At 41.0% G+C, this 25,124-nt stretch overlaps 1 protein-coding gene across 1 annotated transcript in view; it reads right to left on the bottom strand.

Moving 5' to 3' along the window:
• The window catches only part of WNT16 (Wnt family member 16), a 40,044-nt gene extending 15,800 nt beyond the window's left edge, over positions 1–24,244 (bottom strand). Inside the window, exons 1-2 of the mRNA XM_075342526.1 lie at positions 24,078–24,244; positions 16,752–17,038 (exon numbers count right to left, since the gene is read on the bottom strand). Of these exons, the coding sequence (XP_075198641.1) occupies positions 16,752–17,038; positions 24,078–24,169 (379 nt within the window). The 5' untranslated portion in view covers positions 24,170–24,244. The remainder of the gene's footprint in view (positions 1–16,751; positions 17,039–24,077) is intronic.
• Between the last annotated feature and the right edge of the window lie 880 nt (positions 24,245–25,124).

Genomic DNA, 25,124 nt, shown 5'->3' with positions numbered 1-25,124 from the left:
TATGTGGCGAAGTTGGTGTATGTGTAGTGAAATGTGTGCTGAGGGTGGTATATGTACCAGACTTGTGTGTGTTTTAGAGTGATTATGTGGCGAGGTTGGTGCATGTGTCGCGGGCGGGGAGGAGGGTGTCGGCACACCACGCTCACCCCTTCTGCTCGGGCCCGGCGGCTGCTGCTCAGTGGTGGCTCGAGCGGTGGGCCGGATCCCGGGGGTTTCTCGAGCGGCACTCCTCGCCCGTGAGTGAAAGGGGGTTGTTGGGTGTGGGGATTGTTTATAGTCCGTGACGCCACCCACGGTTGTGGTGATTTGTAGCACCACCGCTGCTCAATATGGGGATCCCGGGAGTGGTGATGTGGAGCAGCTAGGTGTTGTGTTGCCCCTCCGTGGGTAGGGGTTGGTGATCCCGGGGCACGGTGATGATGTGGATTATGCAGGGCCTGGTGGGCGTGGGGACGCAGGGGCAGCGCTGTGCCTTGCGGCACTGTGGTACTCACTCAGCCTGAGACGTTGACACAGTTTTTAGTAAAACACTCGGCTGGATGGACGGGTACCCCCAGACGGCTGCGGTTGTTGTTCTCCCCTGACCCAGTCTGATGGTGTAAGTCTTTTTGTCCACTTCCGTGCACCCTTCTCCTGCACTCCGGCTTCCAGCTGGCTCCCCGGTTCCGTACCGGTGGGCCACTGCCCAGCCCCGGCTACCTTCGGTTCCACCAGCTGTCTCCCCGGATCCCTGCAGACGGCACTTAGCGTCTGCCGGACTCCCTCTACGAGATGGTGATGGTGTAAGTCTTTTTGTCCACTTCCGTGCACCCTTCTCCTGCACTCCGGCTTCCAGCTGGCTCCCCGGTTCCGTACCGGTGGGCCACTGCCCAGCCCCGGCTACCTTCGGTTCCACCAGCTGTCTCCCCGGATCCCTGCAGACGGCACTTAGCGTCTGCCGGACTCTCTCTACGAGGCCCTAGGCTCCAACCTAGGCCCCTGGCTCCGTCTGCCTCTCTGCAGACCTTCACTCTTCCTCTCCTAGGACTAGACTGGGCTTGTTTCCTGCCTCAAGCCAGCTAACCCCTGGGTGGGCGTCCCATCTCCTCACTCCGCCCACCTGGTGTGTCAGTCTGAGCCTGAGAAAAGGAATCAAGTTTCACTGGGGATGTCTGCTGTGAAACTGCTGGGGGTGGGGGTGTGTGTGTGTTGTTATCTGTGTCCCCTGGCTTGTCCAGGGCGACACACATGTGTGGTGAAATGTGTGCTGAGGGTGGTATATGTGTTCAAGCATGTGGTAGTGTGTGGCGCATTTTGTGTGTGTGTTCATATCCTTGAGTGTGGTGAGTATCCCATGTCGGGGCCCCACCTTAGCAACTGTGCAGTATATACTCTTTGGCGCTATCACTCTCATTATTTAAGTCCCCCTTGTTCACATCTGGCAGCTGTCAATTTTCCTCCAACACTTTTCGTTTCACCTTTTCCCCATTATGTAAATAGGGGCAAAATTGATTGGTAAATTGGAACGCGCGGGGTTAAAATTTCACCTCACAACATAGCCTATAAAGCTCTCGCGGTCCAGACGTGTGAGTGTGCAAAATTTTATGGCTGTAGCTACGACGGTGCAGATGCAAATCCCAGACACACACACACACACACACACACACACACATTCAGCTTTATATATTAGATATGAGTACACCTCTCATATTATTGTGAGTATTTTTTTATATCTCAACACACAGCCTTTAATGTCCATACCGCTGGCAACAAAAGTGAGTTCAGCCGTAAGTTAAAATAGCCAAATTGTGCCCAAAGTGACAATATTTTGTCTGGCCACCATTATCTTCAGGCACTACCTCAACTCTTTTGGGCATGGAGGTCACTAGAGTTTTGCAGGAGCCACTGGAAACCTCTTCCATCCTCCATGACGACATCATGGAACTGGTGGATGTTAGAGATCTTGCGCTCCTCCACCTTCTATTTGAGGATGTCCCACAGATGTTCAATAGGGTTTAGGTCTAAAGACCTGCTTGTCCAGTCCAGAAGCTTTACCCTCAGTTTCTTTAGCTAGGTAGTCATCTTGGAAGTGTTTTTAGGGTCGATATCATATTCGAATACTGCCATACCACTCAATTTCTGAAGAGAGGGGACCATGCTCTGCTTCAGTGTGTCAAAGTACATGTTGGCATTCATTGTTCCCTCAATGAACTGTAGCTCCCCACAGCCGGCAGCACTCATGCAGCCTCAAACCATGACAATCCCACCACCATGCGTGACTGTAGGAAAACACACTTGTCATTGTACTTCTATCCTGGATGCTACCACATACGCTTGACACCATCTGAATCAATTAAATTTATCTTAGTCCCATCAGAACACTGGGCATGGTTCCAGTAATCCATATCCTTATTCAGTTTATCTTCAGCAATCTGTTTGCTGACTTTCTTTTGCATCATCATTAGAAGAGGCTTCCTTCTGGGATGGCAGCCATGCAGACCAATTTCATGCAGTATGTGGCGAATGGTCTGAGTTCTGACAAGCTGACCGCCCACTCCTTTATCCTCTACAACAATGTTAGCAGTACTCATACATCTATTTTGAAAAGACAACCTCTGGATATAACGTTGAACACGTGCAATCAACTCGTTTGGTCAACCACGGCAAAGCCTGTTCTGAATGGTATACAGTATGTCTGGTTAAATTGTTGTATGGTCTTGCCCATCAAGCTGCAACTCAGTTTCGGGTGTTGGCAATCTTCTTATAACCTTGTCCATCTTTATGTAGAGCAACAATTTTTTTTTTAGATCCTCGGATAATTCTTTGCCATGTGGAGCCATGTTGAACTTCCAGTGCCCAGTATGAGATAGGGTGTGAGCGATAACACCAAATTTAACACACCTGCTCCCCATTCACATCTGAGACATTAATGGCTGTGTATTGAGCTATTTATAGGGCACACAAAACTGACACTCTATGACAAGCTATACACTGACTGTTTTACATTGTATCAGTGTCATATCTTCATCTTCAGTGTTGTCCCATTAAAAGATATAATAAAATATTTACAAAAATGTGGTACGGTATACTGACATTTGTAATATACTGAATATTTATATATACAGTTGTGCTCAATGCATACATACACTGGCAGATTTTTTGCTTTATTGGCCTTTTTTTCAGAGAATATGAGTGATAACACAAAATCTTTTTTACATTCATGGTTAGTGGTGGGTAAAGCCACATATTGTCAAACTACTGTGCTTTCTCTTTTTAAATCATAATCACAACCAAAAACATCAAAATGACCCTGATCAAAAGTTCACATACCCAGGTGATTTTGGCTTCATAACATGCACAGAAGTTGACACAAATGGGTTTGAATGGCTAATAAAAGTAACATCCTAACCTGTAACCTGTCTGATTGTAATCAGTGTGTGTACATAAAAGCTGAGTGAGTTTCCTGGATCCAGACAAACTCTTGCAACTGACGTTTCTGAATTGGGAGTCATGGGGAAAGCAAAAGAATTCTCAACGGATCTACAGACAAAGATAGTTGAACTGTATAAAACATGAAAGGGATACAAAAAGATATCCAATGAACTGATAATGCCAGTCATCAGTGTTCAAACTGTGATTAACAAATGGAATATCAGGGGCTCTGTAAAAACCAAACCACGATCAGGTAGACCAACAAACATTTTGGCCACAACTGCCAGGAAAATTGTTTGGGATGCAAAGAAAAACCCACAAATAACATCAGCTGAAATACAGGACTCACTGAAGACTAGAAGTGTGGCTGTTTAAGATGCACAATAAGGAGGCACTTGAAGAAAAATGGGCTGCATGGTCGAGTCGCCAGAAGAAAGTCATTACTGCGCAAATGCCACAAAGTATCTCACCTACAATACACCAAATAGCACAGAGACAAGCCTCCAAACTTTTGAAACAATGTAATTTGGAGTGATGAGACCAAAATTGAACTTTTTGGTCACAACCATGCCGTTACATTTGGAGAGGTGTCAACAAGGCCTATGATGAAAGGAACACCATTCCTACTGTAAAGCACGGAGGTGGATCGCTGATGATGTGGGGATATGTGAGCTACAAAGGCACAGGAAACTTGGTCAAAGTTGAAAGAAAGATGAATGCAGCACGTTATCAGCAAATACTGAAGGCAAATTTGCACTCATCAGCCGGAAGCTGCGCATGGGACATACTTGGACGTTCCAACATGACAACAATCCAAAACACAAGGCAAAGTTGACCTGTTGTTGGCTGCAGCAGAACAAAGTGAAGGTTCTGTAGTGGCCATCTCAGTCTCCTGACCTCAATATCATTGAACCAGTCTGGGTAGAACTCAAGCGCGCAGTTCATGCAAGAAAGTCCAGGAATTTACAGGAATTGAAGGCTTTTTGCTAAGAAGAATGAGCAGCTCTACCATCTGAGAAAATAAAGAGCCTCATCCACATCTACCACAAAAGACTTCAAGCTGTCATTGATGTTAGAGGGGGCAATACACGATATTAAAGAAGTTGTCCAGTTACCAAAACTGATTTTTTTTTCTAATAAATTTTGCTGATATGTGCCTCTCCACACATCTATTATGTTATTTGAGCAATATTACCTTTTATCATGCTGTAGCAGCACATCCTCATTGCTGGTTCCAGCTCTCATGGGGTTAATCTCTCTCCTGACTTCCTGGGTTCAATTCCTACAACTTCCATGATCCTTTGCGGTAGCAGCAGTCTGTATCACACACCCACTAAGATCTCCACGCAACCTGTTCGTTCCCTCCCCTCCTTCCTGTGTGCACTGCCCAATCATGGTAATAGAGCTTTTATCTTTTGCTCTTTCTGATCTATTTCATAGCATATATTTCAGTATATATTTATAATCTATATATAGAGAAAGTAATCTAACTCTAGACATATGTCTCTATAAGGTCTAAGACCTCTTCTTCAGGACCAGTAAATCAGTTGATTTACTGGTCCTGAAGAAGAGATCTTAGACCTTGAAACGCGTAGACCCATGGAATAAAAGATTGTTTCATTTATCAACATCTCCTTCTGGATTACTGGCGGATTGCGCGGGTTTAACCCCTTCTCCCTCTCCACTTTGAAACATACAGGGAGGGGAAGCCAAGTACTTGGCGCTCGCCGAGTATACCGAGTACTGATATGCTCGGGCGAGGACCGAGCATCGGCGAGCATGCTCACCCATCCCTACTCTTCACCTCTTCACACTGGCGTCCCGTACCATCCTTCGGATCCTCCCCTCAATGCTGGGCTGTGACGTGCGGTAGTCACTGCCCCCAGCCCAGTCATTCAGTGTGAGTGGCGCTGGCATCCCCTGATGTAATATCAGCTTTCAGAGTCCGGAAGTTGACGTGACATCAGTGGATACCAGAGGCCACAGCACCCGGAGGTCATGTGATCGTCACTGAGCAAGGAGGACAGCGCCGCTCAGTGCCAGAACTGGACATAGAAGGCAATTAAGAAGACAACTGAAATCGTAAGTTACACTGATCGAGAGAATAAAAAAAATGAACTGGGGTGTGTGAACTTTTGATCAGGGTAATTTGGATGGTTTTGGTTGTCATTATGATTTATAAAGAGAAAACATAGTAGTTTAATAAAGAATGGCTTCACCCAACCACTAACCATGAGTGGAAAAAAGATTTTGTGTTATCATTCATATTCTCTGAAAAAAGGCCAAGAAAGCGAAAAATCTGCCAGGGTATGTAAACTTTTGAGCACAACTGTGTAGAAGAAGTGTCTAAAAAGACACATATGCATGTTTTTCTGGCTATCTGACATGAAATCAAAATAAACCTTTCCCGTTTAGGTCAACAAGGAGAGATTGAGAGAGAGTGTTTTAAGGCATTTTTATTACTGTCTACAAAGTAAAAACTTTATATACATTTCATTAGTATTTGGTACCCTTGCCCTTAAATTGTATGAGTTGGGTCAAACGTTTTGGATATCCTTCCACAAACTGTCAAACTTTCCACAATAGTTGGTAGGAATTTGGGCCCATTCCTCTTGACAGAACATGTTTGTAGGCTGCCTTGCTTGTACCTGCCTTTTCAGCTTTGCCCATAAATTTTCAATAGGATTGAGATCAGGGTTTTGTGATGGCCACTCCAAAACATTGATTTTGTTGTCCTCAAGCCATTTTGTAACCAGTTGGGCAAGCATGCTTTGGGTCATTGTCCATTTGTAAGACCCATTTCCGCCCAAGATTTAAGTTCCTGGCTGATGTCTTGAGATGTTGCTTCAGTATTTACACGTAATTATCTTTCCTCATGATACTATCTATTTTGTGAAGTGCACCAGGCCCACCTGCAGCAGAACACTGCCACAACATGATGTTGCCACCCTTGTGTTTCACAGTTGGGATGGTGTTCTTAGGCTTCAAAGCTTCTCTCTTTTTCCTCCAAATGTAACAATGGTCATTATGGCCAAACAATTCAATTTTAGTTTCGGCAGACCACAGGACTTGTCACCAAAAAATTAAGGTTGTTGTTCCTGCGTGCATTTGGAAACGTTAATCTGTTTTTTTTTATGTTTCTTTTGGAGTAATGGCTTCTTCCTGGTGGAGTGTTTTTTCAGCCCATGTTGATGCAGTACTTGTTTCACTGTGGATAATGACACAATCTTACCAGCTTCTGCCAGCATCTTCACAACGTCTTTTGCATTTTTTTTTCTTTGGTTGATATGCACATGTCTGACCAAAGAACATTCATCTCTAGTATACAGAACCCATCTCATTCCTGAGCAGTATGATGGCTGGACATTCCCATCTTGTTTGCACTTGCGTATAATTGTTTGTACAGATGAATGAGGCACCTTCAGGTGCAAATCCACAATTCTCTTCCTGAGATTTTGGCTGATTTCTTTTGAATTTCCCATGATGCTACACAAAAAAGCAGTGTGTTTCAAGTGTGCATTAACATACATCTAAAGGTATGTATCTAATTAACTCAGATGTTGCCCAAAAAAATCGGAAGCTTCGAAAGACATGACATCATCATATGGGATGTCCCATATTGTTTAAAGCCATAGTATTCTTAGTGTATGTAAACATTTGACTTTACAGAAAGTAACAAAATGCCTAAAAACATTCTCCCTCTCTCATTATTTTTACACCCACAAACTTTAATGTATTTTATTGGGATTTTAAATGATATACCAGCACTATGTAGCAACTATTTGTGAAATAAAAATGACATGACACATGGTTTTCTAAATATTATAAAAGTATAAATCTAAAAATTTTGACATGCATCTGTATTCATGCCCCCTGAGTCAATATTTTGTAGGATTACCTTTCACTGCAATTAGTGCTGCAAGTAATTTGGGGTATGTCTCTATCACCTTTTCAGGCTGAAATTTTTGCCCATTTTCCTTTGTAATAGCTCTAGCTCAGTGACATTTTATGGATTGCTGCAGAGGTTAAAGTGGTGGGGGTAGTCAGCCTGACAGTGCTGAGATCATGCGCTGCACACTGCATCAAATCAATCTGCTTGGATATCGTCCCAGAAGAAAGCCTCTTCTAAAGATGATGCACAAGAAATCCCACAAAGAGTTTGGTGAAGAGAAGCACACTAAGAACATGGATTACTGGAACCAAATCCAGTATTTTGATGAGACCAAGATAAACTTATTTGGTTCAGATGGTGTCAAGCACGTGTTACGGCAACCAGGTGTGGAGTACAAAGACAAGTGTGTCTTGCCTTCAGTTAAGCATGGTGGTGGGAGTGTCATGGTTTGGGGCTGCATGAGTGCCGCCGGCTGTGACATACTACAGCAGGACATGATCCCCTCCCTTTGGAAATTGGGCCGCAGGGTAGTATTCCAACATGATAACAACCCCAAACACCCCTGCAAGAAGACCACTAAGGAAGCTGAGGATGGAGGTGCTGGACCGGCCAAGCATGTCTCCAGGCTTAAACCCTATTGAGCATCTATGGGGCATCTTCAAACTGAAGGTGAAATAGCACAAGCTCTTTAACGTCCACCAACTCTGTGATGTCATCACAGAGGAGTGGAAGAGGATTCCAGTGGCTCCTGTGAACCTCTAGTTAACTCTATTCCCAAGAGAGTTAAGGCAGGGCAAGAAAATAATGGTGCTACACGAAATATTGACACTCTGACCATTTTCACTTAGTGGTATGCTCACTTTTGTTGCCAGTGGTTTACACATTATTGGCTTTGTGTTGAGTTATGTAGAGGGCACACCAAATTTACACTTATACAAGCTGTACACTGACTACTTTACATTGTATCAGTGTCATATCTTCAGTGTTGCCCCATAAAAAGATATAAAGAAACAATTTAAATAATGTGAGAAGTGTTCTCACTTTTGTGATAAACTATATTTTGTTTAAAAGTGCTACAAACGTGATTATTAGGGGGCAAAAATACTGGTTATTATGTAATGATGACATGTAAGTATTTCTTGTCATCTAAAATGTAATATAAATATCTTTTTTCACATGTTTTTCGGACTATAAGGGACCACTAAAGTACATTTTAAAATCTGTCTGTTTTTCCATAACAATAATTTTTACATATTGCAGACTTTTTTTTTATAGGAGCAGTCTAGTAGCATTGAATTGAATTGGCAGCAGATTTTATTTAATTATTTAAATTTTATTTATTTTTCTATGTTTTTCTGCTTTTTATTTATTTATTTTTTTTATTTTTCATTCATTTCACATAACATACCATCCATAAGGTCATAAAAAAATACCTTTGTGGTGGCATTTCAACAATTGAATTCTTTAAATACCTTTTTTTTTAGTATCTGATTTTCCCTTTAATTGGGGTTGGTATATTAGCCTGAGTTACAGTGGAAATTCAGCCTCCCGACTGTAAAGCAAAGCTGACTGGTTCTCCAAGACAAAGCAGCTCATGCTTCTGCTCCATACCCAGCGATCACATGACTGTGCGGAGGTAGATGTGCTGTTAGCGCATGTTTAGCACTTTGTATACAGACTCTGCCTTCAACCTGGGTTCTGGGGTATCATCGTGTCTGACAGCCAGCTCCCCATTACTATAATTGCATGACCTTGTACAGCTGCTCTACTATGTGGTGATGTTTTAAAATGTCAATGCAGAGTAGAACGTAAACTGCGAGGATGTTTATTTCATCAGTATTTTTGATCAGTATTTCATCAGTATTTGTTGCATACACTTTTTTAAAAGACACATCTGCATGTTTTTCTCACTGTCATGAAATCAGAATAAACTTTCCCATTTTAGGTCAATTAGCAACCAAAATTATTTATATTTGCCAATTGCCGAAATAATAAAAGAGAGAATTTTTTAAGGCATTTTTATTACTTTCTGCAAAGGCAAAAGTTTACATACATTTCATTAGTATTTGGTACCATTGCCCTTAAACTGTATGACTTGGGTCAAACGTTCTGGATATCCTTCCACAACCTTCTCATAATAGTTGTTAGGAATTTGGGCCCATTCCTCCTGACAGAATTGGTGTAAAGCCTGCTTTACACGTTGCAATTAGTTGTACAATCGCATTTGCGATGTGACACGCCCAGGTTGCATACGGGATCTTATGAGATTGCACGTAGGTCGTTCATTTGCTGTCACACGTGCGTTAGTAGTCTATGTTAAATTGATCAATTTTGTGTGCGATCCTTTAGATCATGTGTTCTGTGACGTATGCATTGGGCACCCTTTTTTTTTTTTTATTTATTGACTTGCCAAGCGTGTGTAATGTGTAGGGATGCGGTTTTACTATGTCATCTGCCATTCAGCTCTGCTACATGGCCGCTGACAGCAGACACAGACAGCCATGTAGCAGAGCTGAATGGCAGATGACAGCAGACACAGACAGAGCCGCACTGTCAGAATGAACTCGGGTGAACCTCACCTGACTTCATGGTCATGCTGCGGCTCTGTCTGTGTCGCGCCCTGATTAGCGGTCACCTGTGAAGGGCTCACCGGTGACCGCTAAACTCCTGAGTAACTGAATTGAGCAGCCCTCTCTCATATACTCACCGATCCCCGGCGCTGCACGGCATTCACACTGCTCCGGCGGCTTTTACTATTTTGAAAAAAGCCGGCCGCCCATTAAACAATCTCGTATTCCCTGCTTTCCCCGCCCACCGGCGCATATGATTGGTTACAGTGAGACACACCCCCACGCTGAGTGACAGGTGTCACACTGCACCCAATCACAGCAGCTGGTGGGCGTGTCTATACTGTGCAGTGAAATAAATAATTAAATAATTAAAAAAACCGGTGTGCGGTCCCCCCCAATTTTAAAACCAGCCAGATAAAGCCATACTGCTGAAGGCTGGTATTCTCAGGATGGGGAGCTCCACGTTATGGGGAGCCCCCCAGCCTAACAATATCAGTCAGCAGCCGCCCAGAATTGCCGCATACATTATATGCGACAGTTCTGGGACTATACCCGGCTCTTCCCGATTTGCCCTGGTGCGTTGGCAAATCGGGGTAATAAGGAGTTATTGGCAGCGCATAGCTGCCAATAAGTCCTAGATTAATCATGTCAGGCGTCTATGAGATACCTTCCATGATTAATCTGTAAATTACAGTAAATAAACACACACACCCGAAAAAATCCTTTATTAGAAATAAAAAACACAAACATATACCCTGGTTAACCACTTTAATCAGGATAAAAAAGCCCTCCACATCCGGCGTAATCCAGGATGCTCCAGCGTCGCTTCCAGCACTGCTGCATGGAGGTGACCGGAGCTGCAGCAGACACAGCCGCTCCTGTCACCTCCACACAGCAACTGAAGACAGCCGCGCGATCAGCTAAGCTGTCACTGAGGTTACCCGCTGTCACTGGATCCAGCGGTGGCCGCGGGTAACCTCAGTGACAGCTCAGCTGATCGCGCGGCTGTCTTCAGTTGCTGTGTGGAGGTGACAGGAGCGGCTGTGTCTGCTGCAGCTCCGGTCACCTCCATGCAGCAGCGCTGGAAGCGACGCTGGAGCATCCTGGATTACGCCGGACATGGAGGGCTTTTTTGGCCTGATTAAAGTGGTTAACCAGGGTATATGTTTGTGTTTTTTATTGCTAATAAAGGATTTTTTCGGGTGTGTGTGTTTATTTACTGTAATGTACAGATTAATCATGGAAGGTATCTCATAGATGCCTGACATGATTAATCTAGGACTTATTGGCAGCTATGGGCTGCCAATAACTCCTTATTACCCCGATTTGCCAACGCACCAGGGCAAATCGGGAAGAGCCGGGTACAGTCCCAGAACTGTCGCATCTAATGTATGCGGCAATTCTGGGTGGCTGTTGGCTGATATTGTTAGGCTGGGGGGCTCCCCATAACGTGGAGCTCCCCATCCTGAGAATACCAGCCTTCAGCAGTATGGCTTTATCTGGCTGGTTTTAAAATTGGGGGGGACCGCACACCGTTTTTTTAAATTATTTAATTATTTATTTCACTGCACAGTATAGACACGCCCACCGGCTGCTGTGATTGGGTGCAGTGTGACACCTGTCACTCAGCGTGGGGGCGTGTCTCACTGTAACCAATCATAGGCGCCGGTGGGCGGGGAAAGCAGGGAATACGAGATTGTTTAATGAGCGGCCGGCTTTTTCAAAATAGTAAAAGCCGCCGGAGCAGTGTGAATGCTCTGCAGCGCCGCGCCGGGGATCGGGGATCAGTGAGTATGAGAGAGGGGGGGAGAGGGATAGACTGACATGGACAGAGAGTGAGAGACAGAGATAATGACCGACTGACAGAGATTACTGAATGACAGACATTGTGAGGCGCTTCAGAATGCAGCTTTTCAGCTGCGCTCTGAAGCGGATCTTTTTTAAGCTGCGGTGCAGAGCGCACATAGCATCAGACACCAAAATCGTATGAGGGATGTGACACGTTGCAATTGACTAGGTTCGTGCAACAAAACACTCAATTCTAGACAAAGATACGATGTGTTTGCGATCAACAGTTTTGCGTTCAATCCTGATCTCACGTAGATGTCACACGCAGATACCTCACAAACGATGCCGGATGTGCGTCACTTACAACTTGACCCCAACGACGGATTGTGAGATATATTGAAGCGTGTGTAGCGGGCTTAACAGAGCCATGTTTGTAGGTCGCCTTGCTCGCACCTGCCTTTTCAGCTTTACCCATACATTTTCAATAGGATTGAGATCAGGGTTTTGTGATGGCCACTCCAAAATATTGGCTTTGTTATCCTTAAGCCACTTTGTAACCAGTTTGGCAGTATGCTTCAGGTCATTGTCCATTTGGAAAACCCATTTCTGCCCAAGCTGTAAGTTCATGGCTGATGTCTTGAGATGCTGCTTCAGTATTGCCACATAATCTTTTTTCCTCATGATGCCAATTATTTTGTGAAGTGCACCAGTTCCTCCTGCAGCAAAACAATCCTACACCATGATGTTGCTATCCTCGTGTTTCACTGTTGGGATTGTGTTCTTAGGCTTCAAAGCTTCTCTCTTTTTCCTCCAAATGTATCGATGGTCATTATGGCCAAACAGTTCAATTTTAGTTTTGTAAGACCACAGGACATGTCTCTAAAAATTTAAGGTACAGTGGAACCTTGCTTAACGAGAACAATCCGTTCTGGGACTGTGCTTGTTAACCAAGTTACTCGTTTAGCAGAGCAAGATTTCCCATAGGAAATCATTGCAATGCTGACAATTCGTTCCACAACTAGTTAAATGTCCCATCCTGGTCCCCTATTCTGTCATTCCACACACGCACAAACACACACACACACACATACAAACACACACAAACACGCACAAACACACAAGCACACACGCAAACGCACATATATGCTCACCTTACCTTCCGTTCCATTGCCGGTCTCCTGGGACTTGCTGTTCTCCGGTGCGGGCCGTGTATCGGGTTACCATAACGACGAGGGAGGAACTTCCTGCCAGAGCGCTGACGTCAAAGGCAGAGCCGCTTGCCTCTGATTGGCCAGCGCGCTGCCTTTGAGTAGCGTTGACAGGAACCAGGAAGTTCCTGCTTCGTCGCTATGGATGCAGATGCCTGGAGTGGAGCGGAGCGGAGCGGCGCACTACAGGACCCAGGAGACCAGTGATGAAATGGAAGGTACACATATTATATGCTCACCTTACCTTCCGTTCCACCGCCGGCCTCATGGTACTTGTAGTTCACCGCGAGCACGTCGCGATGTACCCGGGAACTACAAGAACCATGAGACCAGCGGTGGAATGGAAGGTAAGGTGAGCATAATACTGTATGTGTGTGCGTGTGTGTTTGTGTGTGTTTGTGCGTGCTTGTGTGTGTTTGTGTGGACTGCAAGTGCGGGTCAGAGCGCGGTGGATGGACGAAACCGGAAGTGTCTGAGGTGAGGATTTTGCTCGCACAGCAAAGCTTTCTCGTAAAGCGGGTTACAAATCTACAGAAAGCTTTGCTTGTTAAGCAAAATTCTCGTTAAGTGGGTTACTCGTTAAGCGAGGTACCACTGTATTTGTTCCTTTGTGCATTTGCAATCATTAATTTAGCTTTTTTTTGTTTCTTTTGGAGTAATGACCTCTTCCTGACAGAGTGACCTTTTAGCCCATGTTGATACAGTACTCGTTTCACTGTGGATAATAACACAATCTTACCAGCTTCCGCCAGCATCTTCACAAGGTCTTTTGCTTTTGTTCTTGGGTTTATAGGTACATGTCTGAGCAAAGCACGTTCATCTCTGGTATACATAACCCATCTCCTTCCTGAGCGGTATGATGGCTGGACATTCCTATCTTGTTTGAACTTGCATATAATGGTTTGTACAGATGAATGAGGCACCTTCAGGTATCTAGAAATTGCACCCAAGGATGAATCAGACTTGTCCAAATCCACAATTCTCTTCCTGAGATTTTGGCTGATTTCTTTTGACTTTCTGATGATGCTACACAAAGATGCAGTGTGTTTCAGGTGTGCATTAAAATACATCCACAGGCTTGTCTCTAATTAACTCAGATGTAGCCAATAAACCTATCAGAAGCTTCCAAAGACATGACATCATTATATGGGACGTCTCATATTGTTTAACAACATAGTACTCTAAAGGCCGCTTTACACGCTGTGAATAATCTGACGATATGTCATCGGGGTCACGGTTTCCTTGACGCACTTCTATCATTGCGTGTGACACCTACGTGCGACTCAGAACGATCGCAAATAGGGTGAAAATCGTTGATCATTGACACGTTGTTCAGTTTCAAAATATTGTTCATCGTTCGGAACGCAGCAGACATATTGCTAAGTTTGACACCCTGCCAACAACGAACAACATCCACACGACCACCTTGGTCAAACAATATATCGCTGAACGATGTAGCGTCATTTGTGAGATGTGTACGTGTGACCACTACAAAAAGACCTATGAGCGATCTCGGCAAATCGTAACAACGATCTGGGCATGTCACAGCTCTAACAAGATCGCTAGCGATATCGTTGTGTGTAAAGCAACCTTTAGTGTATGTAAACTTTTGACTTTGCAGAAAGTAAAATGCCTTAAAACATTCTCTCTCTCTCTTTCGCTGTCTTTCTCTCTTTTTCTCATTATTCTGGTATTTGGCAAATATAAATAATTTTGGTAATCCTAATTGACCTAAAATCGGAAAAGGTTTCTTCTGATTTCAAGATAGTGTGAAAAACATTGATATGTGTCTTTTTAGATAGTGTATGTAAACTTCTAGTTTCTACTGTAAGTGCACACATTTAACCTCTGGGGTAAGCACTTGTAGAATGTATGGTCCGACTCCTCACTTAATCATTCCTTTTAGTAATTATGATAAGTAATAAACTCAATTACACTTTAACTGAAAAAGTCCAGAAAGTCTAATGAGAAACCTTGTGACTATGAATTGTTTCATTTATAATTATTCTAAAGTCTCCCGAGTTTTCAATGTTTGGCTTACGCTGCAATTAGATCACACTGCGGTTTCCTCAAGTTAAGCTGTATTTTTATTGGAAAAATATACTCCTTTTAACCACATGCAGGACTCCGCTAACAGTTCCCAGGGTAGCCACAGCAGATTAGTGTTGTTTTAACGAATTTAAAAGAAAGTGGCTGTGAATTAATATGTCAAACCTTTGTAAATACTTCTTCGGTTGATATAGGGAGTGATACCTGTATTCTGCCTAAAGATCATTATTACATTATGTATCTATATTAAATATGTATTGAATTGTAGTACATTTTTTGAGTGACAGTTTTATTACACTTAAATAACAATTGTCAACACATCCCTGTACCCCACCACCATTGTAGAAAATACAAAAATCCCCAAAAAGCAGAATATAGCTTTCTTCTTCAGCTTCTATAGCACCTCTGCATAAGAATAATTGATTGCAATATATTCAAATGTGTTAGGAAATAATAAGTGGACTTGCTCCAAGAACTGAACATTCAGCTCACACTTTTTGTCCATTTTGATAAGTGTGTAGAATACAAGTACTGGACACTAACATCTGACCAATCTCCATTATAATGGGAATGCCTCTATAAAGGTAACCTGTCATCTTGGAAAATGCTATTTACCTGCAGAAATTGGGATAATCTGCCGATAAAAAGCGTTTCGGGCTACTTTACTAAAAGTGCAGCTACTGGGAGAAAATTAAGTTATTTCCTCCTGGGAACCACCTCTTTCAGTCATAGGGGCACAGATGATTTGCAAAGCCATGTTCTGCAGTATGTGGGTATCCTTACAGACGCTGCTCTCAGTATAGTGAGTGAGGACTGTAATTGCGTCATACATTTCTATATTACTAAGAGTGAGTGACTCCGGGAGTAAATAAGTGGTAATTGTATGACATAAGGCACTTCCACCATAAAAATCGTAGCTGGGGTGCTCTCATAGGTTTCCACACCATATAGAATAATAATAGAGAAGAGGCACTCCCAGATTAAAGTGAAAAACTTGGAAAATTTATTAAACATTCAGCCTTAAGGCCACGTCACACACAGAGATAAATCTTTGGCAGATCTGTGGTTGCAGTGAAATCATGGACATATTGTTCCATTTGTACACAGCCACAAACCTGGCACTGATTGTCCACAATTTCACTGCAACCACAGATCTGCCGCAGATTTATCTCTGTGTGTGACAGGGCCTTTAGTGCATCAGACATTTCGGCCCAGAACATGGCCTTTGTCAATGACCAGCAAATGAGTTATACCTTCAAACCATAGAAATTCCTTGAGTAGGGAACATGTGCAAATCGCTATTAGCTATGCGCTTGTGAGATAAGGCTCTATTGAAAGCGGTATCCACTGCTCTGTATTTACAAAGCACTAAATATGTGCTGCAAGAAAAGCCTCTATTGCTAGCACAGCAGTGGAAATCGCTGCTTCAGAGATCCCACCCAGATTGTGTCAACTCACTAGCGATTTACAAATATACAGCAGTGGATACCTCTTTCAATAGAGCCTTATCTCACAAGCGCATACCTAATAGCGATTTGCACATGTTCCCTACTCAAGGAATTTCTATGGTTTGAAGGTATAACTCATTTGTTGGTCATTGTTCTGAAATAAGTGATAGTCACACGTTCAGTAAGGAACCATTGTAACGCTATTAACCTCCAAAGTATCCCAAAATTTGCAGGTAAACAGCATTTTCTGAGATGACAGGTCCCCTTTCCAGAAGTGAGAAGTTGTCCAAAAATTCATGACATAAGTATTGTAAGCAGTAGCTTTCCTTATTCCGGACAGTTTATATACAATGAATATTGATAACTATTAAGAATAAGAACTTACCACTGCTCAGTTCATAACCAAAGACTGAATGAGCTGATGCTAATGAGGATGACAAGAATGAGAGTGAAAATGATGAACTAGATGAGTACATAGTTGGGGAAATAGAGCAGTTCCACCTTTCATGTTTGAACTGGTTCCTGCACTCCTGAATTCCCAGCCTGGCTCCCTCACGGATGCTGGACAACAAATATGGCTTCTTTTTACACATATCTTTTTGTCGTAAATTTAAAGGAAGGTTGGTGCAACCCAGCTTTTCTGGGACCCCAAAAGATGTGACTCCAAGCCACCTGCAATGAGAAATATTACAAGATTAAGGAGTTTCATCCTTTGCCATAAAATACACAGACGGCAAAAGAGATTATCAGATTTGGAAATAATCGTGGAATAATATTTTACAGCACTGAGGCTATGAGTTTCAATACATTCAGGTCAGTATCTGCATATATTTTACAACTTTATTCTTGAAGCTTTGTTGTTGTTTCTTTGCTTAATTTGCTTAAAGGATTCTTTCCAGAATCTATACATTAAGGATAAACCTATTCCTCAAATATAATTAGAGACATATAGGCCTCTTCATTCTTCATTTTTACATAGCAATTCAGAAAAATCACTGACATTCATGGACCTTCCTGTCAATATGACATAAATGTCCCACATACTGTAAGACACGATAAAAATAGTATGCTTTAAATTTCTTTTCATTATGCTTTACTTATATAGCGCCATCATATTCCACAGCAATTTACAAACATATATAATTATATGATTTTGGTCCAGAAATAGGCAATTTTGACCACATCCATCAAGGACTCATAAGTAAAAATGTCGGATACCGTGCTGTGCAATATGTTGGCAACTGAATTAATTTCCTTAATTTACCGTTTTGGCTACATTGACACGTATTTTCGGTCTGAGTTCTGTCTGTGAATACATTTTATTTGATAGGGCTGTTCAGATAACTTTTTTTTTACTTTTTCATGGACTAAATGCATAAAAAATAATAGCATACACTAATCTCCATATTTCGGATTGAATTCGCTTTTTCAAGTCCGTAGGTGCACAAAAAATTGAATCCCATACGGATCAACTGTACAGCATCTGATGTTTATGTATACATTACAACTCTCAATCTAGGAAACTTTACTTGGTCTTCTAAATTTAAAACACTGCTGCGATAAAAATAGATGCCATATGGATGACAATACAGATGGATGAAAAAATCACTTATGAAGATAGGACGATTTGTATATGCTTCATATGAAGGAAAATATTACATTTGCCATAAACAGTTAATTTTGTCTAATATTCATAAACTGACCTATTTTCTAAATGAGATATTTTGCAATAAAAGATGTTTTTAATCATAAATAATTTTCTATGCATCATGGTTGAAGATAATACAAGTGCTTGCTGCCTGCATTATGCTTACAGCTAATGTAAAATCTCTAGTGCATCCAGCAATAATCTCAGCCAGAAAACTAATAACTGTCAGCTGTCAGAGGGTATAATAGTGAAATGTTCTATCTGTACAATGAGATATTCTTATCTGTGGAGGAAATGAACCTTCAATCTGACTATATTATCAGATGAATGATTGCTCTATAAAGCTAGGGACATTGTGCCATGTCTATATGTGTACTGGAGTGCAGAACCTGTAGATTTGGACGCTTATTGTCCAATATCATGTCAGAAATGCTGTACATATTACATTATTAGGGAATGCTGTCCCCATAATCCTGTAGTCACAGTGAGTGTGAATGCCCAAATGTCTAACGTATGGTGATGGTCTTGTGCCACATGTCTGCAGTGCCTCCTCTCATGCTGATGAGTTAACAAAATGTTCAAGTGTGACTTACTCACTTAATCCCGGTACTTATTCACGATGGTCTGACACCTCTCAAAAACATTTATTCTTTGACTAATGAGTTTTCGATAACATCTAGTGTGATTAATTTATGAAAGTCCTTTTCAGCTTTGCACACTGCCGTGTTCCTGACTACCATGCTCCTTATTGGGGTTTACAGCCTACATCAGGAGTATAGCTAAGGAAGGCCTCATTTAGATTTTCATGTTTTGTGTTCTCTCCTTAGAACACCATGTACCACGTTGTATTCACCAAGTCTTTAGGGTTGTTCACGTGTCCATTTTTTTTGCGGACCTCAAAAACTCATGGAGACATGTCCAGTTTTGATCCAATAAATGGATCAAAATTATCCTTCCATGTCTATGTGTCCGTGAAAATGACAGAATGCAAACAGACGCATCAGTGTATAATCTGTGTACTGCCATTGATTAAAGAAACCCTCCCATGAAGATTTTTTTAAGTAATTGATTGTATATGTGTATGTAGTATAGTGTGCATGTATTAATATACTCACCTACCACCACCTATTCCAGGATGTAGCACAGTTTTGCTCCTCTTCTCAGTGGAGTCACCACTCTTTAGAATATCTGGCTCACTCTACTCTGTGCGCGACCTGGTAGTCTCTTACAGTATAAAGGCCCAGTCACACACAACAACTTACCAGCGATCCTGACAACGATACGACCTGATAAGGATCGCTGGTAAGTCGCTGGGAGGTCGATGGTGAGATGTCACAGAATCAGACCTTACCAACGACGCAGTAATGATGAGTGACCTGTATAACGATCTTGGCGGCGGTGGGACCCTGTTAGGAGGTCGTTGGTAGGTGTCAAACACAGCAATGCATCCTGCCCAGCAGGACATCGCCTTTGAAGAAAATGGTCCGGACCATTCGGCAACAACTAGCGATCTCACAGCAGGGGCCTGATCGCTGGTAGGTGTCACACATAACGAGATCGCTGGCAAGATCCTTGCTAGGTCACAGAAACTGTGACTCAGCAACAATCTCATTAGCGATCTCGTTGTGTGTGACGGGGCCTATAGTCTAGGGATCCTGAATTGTAAAAGCCACTTCCTGTTCCTGCAGAGCACATTGTGAACCAGAGAGTCTGCAGACCGGTGACATCACTGAGAAGAGGAGCAGAACGACACTGGATCCTGGAGAAAGTGATGGTAAATAAGTATATTAATACATTCACATTACACTAATACACATATACATATATTGATTGCAATAAATCATCTTTGAAGGCTTCTTTAACAGTGTAAAGGATAGGAGAAGCCTTGCAATTTATTTATTTTTCCATCAGTGAAAAATCACTCATAACACACTGATGGTAAAAACTGATTAAACACTGATGAAAATTGGATCCAAAACACTGATAACACTCGGACCATTTTTTGCTTACATAAACAATCACAGACATTTGAATGAGGCATAAGATTTCTTTCAGACGTTCATTTTTCATGTATGTGTTCTATCCATGATTTCCACAGATAGAACAGATACTCATTAAAGTATATGGTGCTATTCTCATATATGTGTTTTTGTTAACTGTATGTCTATTTTTAATCAGTGTCATATATCAAAATTACCAATAGAAGTTTATATGTCTGTGAAAATGATGGCCGGCACACAGATTGTATCAGCGTACCATCTCTGTTGTACATGACTAACACTGTAATGTATAGGAGAAGCTTTGTATTTACTTTTTCATATGAGGAAATCACTTATGAAACACTGAGCAAACACTGATAAGAATTGGATGAAAAACACCGATGACACTCGCCTGTGGGAAATAGCGGACATCTGAATTAGGCCTAAGAGGAGGGGCTTGGTGACACATGTGACTCTAGTACAAGGAGTCATGGAGGAGGTGCCAACAAGACACTTCAAAATAATCAAGATAGCTATATACAGGACTAGGTCGGGGAGCAATATTCATCACATACAAAGTACAAATAAGATCTTAAAATTCAGTTTTAATAGCTTGATGGACAATGGTGCATTATATTATTCACTGCTATGTGTTGTATTGAAATCTTAGTGCCTAGCCCGTTGGTGTATAATATATTATTACATAAGATATTATCACAGTGTTACAATGTATAACTATCGACCTGACAAGCTGTTTAGTATTTCTATATTTGTTGAAGTTGCAAAGCTCCTTTCTGTGGTCCTCATTCCATAAAGGTCTCTGTCCCCTTCATGGCACTGACCTAATGACACTGCATTCTTAGCACAGTCTCTCAGGATTTTAACATCTTTCCTTTTCCGCTTTTCAGACAAAGCTACTACATTTAACAGATCTGTCTTGGTTCAAACTTTTTCTATCTGTAAATCTAGACAATATGTTGCACCTCGGTTTATACATCTCATAGGATCTAGAACAATCTTTTCATCTTTATGTCTACGTACAGTAGGGTTGACTTGACCTCCTATATTATCATCGCTGCCACCATACTCTGCAATGAATATCTGGCCTGTGAGCTCAGCTCTTGTACAAATTACCCATCCCCCGAAAACCATAACCACAAAACATAAAAATTCTTTGCAACGTTTAATCTATATGCCTTTATAGTCTAGTTTTGCATTCATTACCCATTATAATGAATGGATAGATGCCCAGTGAGTAAAGTGTCTGGAAATGTACTATGCCGCCTGGCACTGAGAGGCAAACGAGGTCTTTCCAGCTGCTGTAGAACTACAAATCATCAGGAATCATGAGAATCAAGCCTCCATGATTGTAGTATGCTTATCTAAGTCACACATGATTTATTCACCAATTGCCGCATATCATTTTAGATTAATATGATTTTAGATTATCCTAGGAAATGCAAAGTAAAAAATGATTGGTATGATTACTAGTGAACCAGAGCCCAAAAATTGGGATCAGTGTGTTTAAAAAAGCCCTAAAAAGGGAAAATTATAACTCATGCTCAATGTTCATTGCTATGAATTACTAACTGTATTTTAGCTTTATAAAAGAATGGAAAAGTGTTACAAAATATTGTGTTAATAGCATAAAAGTGGGCACTGCTCATGTAGCCATTGCTCGTCTCTAAAACATCTTGACTGAGGAACAGATTGAGTTTTAGTCCTTTTCTTCACTCTCAGATATAATAACACATTTTACAATTGTTAAGTTTATATATGTCTACAAGCTGTAAATTACACATATTAAAATTAATAAATGCTCTTTACTATTCTGACATTCCCCTAAAAGTATCCAAAAGATCCAGAATTTCTCAGAGTGCAGAAACAATGGTTTAGTTCTACTTAACTAATATAGCCCTGAATTCTTCAGACCTTGGTGATAACATGCGGACAATTTACTAACGAGCAGTGGGAATGTGCCATGATATTTATGACTATATCCACCACTGACTACAAACCACTAGGGAAGATAAGCCACTGCTGCCAACAAAGCGACGGAAATATGTATAGCCTTCCTTGGCACATCTTTAAAAACTCTGCATCAAAAGGGAGAACAAAGAAACAAATGGAAAGCAGTGCACATGAGCTAACAAATGCTGAAAGAATCTAGAGGCTTAGCAAATACATAAAAGACATGATCCAGATAAGGTATCACAACATCACATAGTAATCTAGTTAATCCAGAATCAAAAGACATGTAACAAATGACTAGGAGACAGCTGGATGGTGAAACTTATACTCCGTGGTACTGCTGTATGAGGGCAATCTACTTTTATCAATTCTGACGATAGTTCAGTAATGTGTTATACATCTTGTTATGCGAAAAAGACAGAAAGACAGACTCCGATAGATAGATAGATAGATAGATGGACAGATGTTAAAATAAATAGATACATAGATTATAGATGGATAGATAGATAGATAGATATAGGGATAGATAGATAGATAGATAGATAGAGGGATAGATAGATAGAGGGATAGATAGATAGATAGATGGACAGATGTTAAAATAGATAGATAGATAGATTATAGATCGATAGATAGATAGATATAGATAGATAGATAGAGATACTGTACATAGATAAATAATGAATAGAAAGAATAGATAGATAATAGATAAATATATAGATAATAAACAGATAGACAGATGATGTACATAGATAATAGATTGATAGATACTGTAGATAGGTAGATAGATAGATAGAGGGATAGAAAGAAAGAAAGAATAATAATAGATAGATGTATAGATAAATTATAGAAGAGAGCAATAGATAGATGGATATATGATAGATAGATAGATAGATAGATAGATAGATAGATAGATGGATATATGATAGATAGATAGATAGATAGATAGATAGATAGATGGATATATGATAGATAGATAGATAGATAGCTGGATGGATTGATAGATAGATAGATGGATATATGATAGATAGATGGATATATGATAGATAGATAGATATTAGAAAAAAATAACAGGTAGTAGTCCAGAATTTTTTTTTTTAAAAGTGGACCATGTAGCATGGCAACGTTTTAGTTGTTTTCAAGATAAATAGATAGATTGATAATAGATAGATAATAAATAAAGAAAGATAGATAGATAGATGAATAGAGAAATAGAATAGAATAGATAGATAAGAGATGATTGATTAAAAGATAGATAATAGATAGATATATACTGTAGATAGACAGATAATAGATAGATAAAAAAATAGAATATAGATAGATAGATAGATAGAGAAATAGAATAGATAGATGTATATACACAGTAGATAGATAATAGATAGATTAATACTGTAGATTGATAGATAGACAGATATGAGATGATTGATAGAGCATATGAACATAGATTAATATAGATAAATTGTTATATAATATCTGTATTTTAATGCAAAGCTTTATGTTTTCATTTTTCAAAACTATTGATATATAAGAAAATATAGATAAAATTAATTTACAAAACTAGAAATGTTGTTGATTTGCACTTTAAAAATGTTTGCAAAAAAGAATAGTATAATACACAATAATTACTCGATTAGATCAAATCTGTGAATTGATCGTCAGGTATAAGATTTTGCCCAAAATTACACATATACTATGCAGATTTATGAATATACCAGATTTTCAGGACCCTGTGCCCCGGGGATCAGCTCGCTGTTTTGACAGACTGAACTTGCCCTGAATCTTGATTTCTATGTGTTTATCATATTTCAGAGCCGCCTGTAAACACTTTTGAGAAGTGTCATTTTTTGTTTGCAGACTCCAGATGTTCTTGTTGTATGGGAAATGCTGTGTATTATTCTGTCTAATAGCTGGAAAGCTGATGTGTAAACAGTGAGACTGGATAGAGAATGCAGGAGACCTCAGCACAAGGGACCTGGCTGTAATAATTAGCAGAATATTGTTCGCAGCATGGTATATACAGATGTGCAACTGAAAAAACGAGAGAAAAACCTCAATGTGCAATAAAAGTGCATTACTTGTACATCAAAGCATCCAAGATAAAAGAAAAGGTACCTACATCCAGTTTCCTTGTGAGCATGGAAACATAGCCATGAATATAGTCAGGAGGACACATACATGACATAGTCCAACCGAAGTCGCCTTCTCCATCTCCTGCACATTTATTCCTCCAGCTTCTGTAGACTTGGTAATTGTTATATTTATTACAGATATGACTTCAGTATGTCTGCCTCCTCTCTGCAATCATTGCTGGGTGTAATAATTACTGGATAGCAGATGTTCTGATGCTGCCTTAGATGAATGGGGACAAGGAGGACCAGTCCTTCTGCTTTAGGTGAGATCCCTCTCTTTGAGTAGATGTACTTTTGCCAATCCCCCAGCACAGTGAGTTTCGTTACAATGGAATTCTTCATGTGATTGGCCAGAAGTGTAAGGAATAACAATGCATCCATAGGGATAACTCCCATTGGCCAGCCAGTCCAGGAGTTGTGGTGGGAGGGTGCATAGGTCCCACAGCAGAATGACAGCTTCACTAACCACAGCTTTGTGCTGTGTGTCTGCAAACAGGCTAGAAACTGAATGAACAATACACAAAGACTATACACGTCACATTATCAGGATGCTGTGCAATCAGATCCTCTAACCACACAGTGGGATTTATCAATACAAGAGGGAATCAGCTCCGACAAGAGGTTTCTGTTAATCAAGATGTTACAAGACGGCGCTTAATGCCAAAGAAGGAAAAACAGACCAATAAAACATCACAAAAGGATGCAACAGTGCTAGTGTCACCCATAGGTGTGAGGACATAGTTTTAGTGATGATAGAAATAACTTGTCGCCGCCAATCTGTAGATCTACATCCAGCAAGGGTGTAAATCTCCTGTCTTTAATGGCACAGGGTTCTATATTGCACTAAGCCTTAAAGAGAGAAGGCTTATGCTAAAGACCGCCATATAAATTAGATGGGAGACAAGCGAACACATTGCTTTTGAGGGATTGGTCAACCTTCTGATGTATATGGCGGTCTCCTGACTATCCTCCAATACTGGAGAAGAAAAATGTTACGGCAAAGGGTATCAAGCCACATGTTACAGGTGAAACAA

The sequence above is a fragment of the Anomaloglossus baeobatrachus genome, chromosome 4 (assembly GCF_048569485.1).
Source record: "Anomaloglossus baeobatrachus isolate aAnoBae1 chromosome 4, aAnoBae1.hap1, whole genome shotgun sequence".
NCBI classification, from domain to species: Eukaryota; Metazoa; Chordata; class Amphibia; order Anura; family Aromobatidae; genus Anomaloglossus; species Anomaloglossus baeobatrachus.
This window is presented reverse-complemented; position numbering and strand designations above follow the sequence as displayed.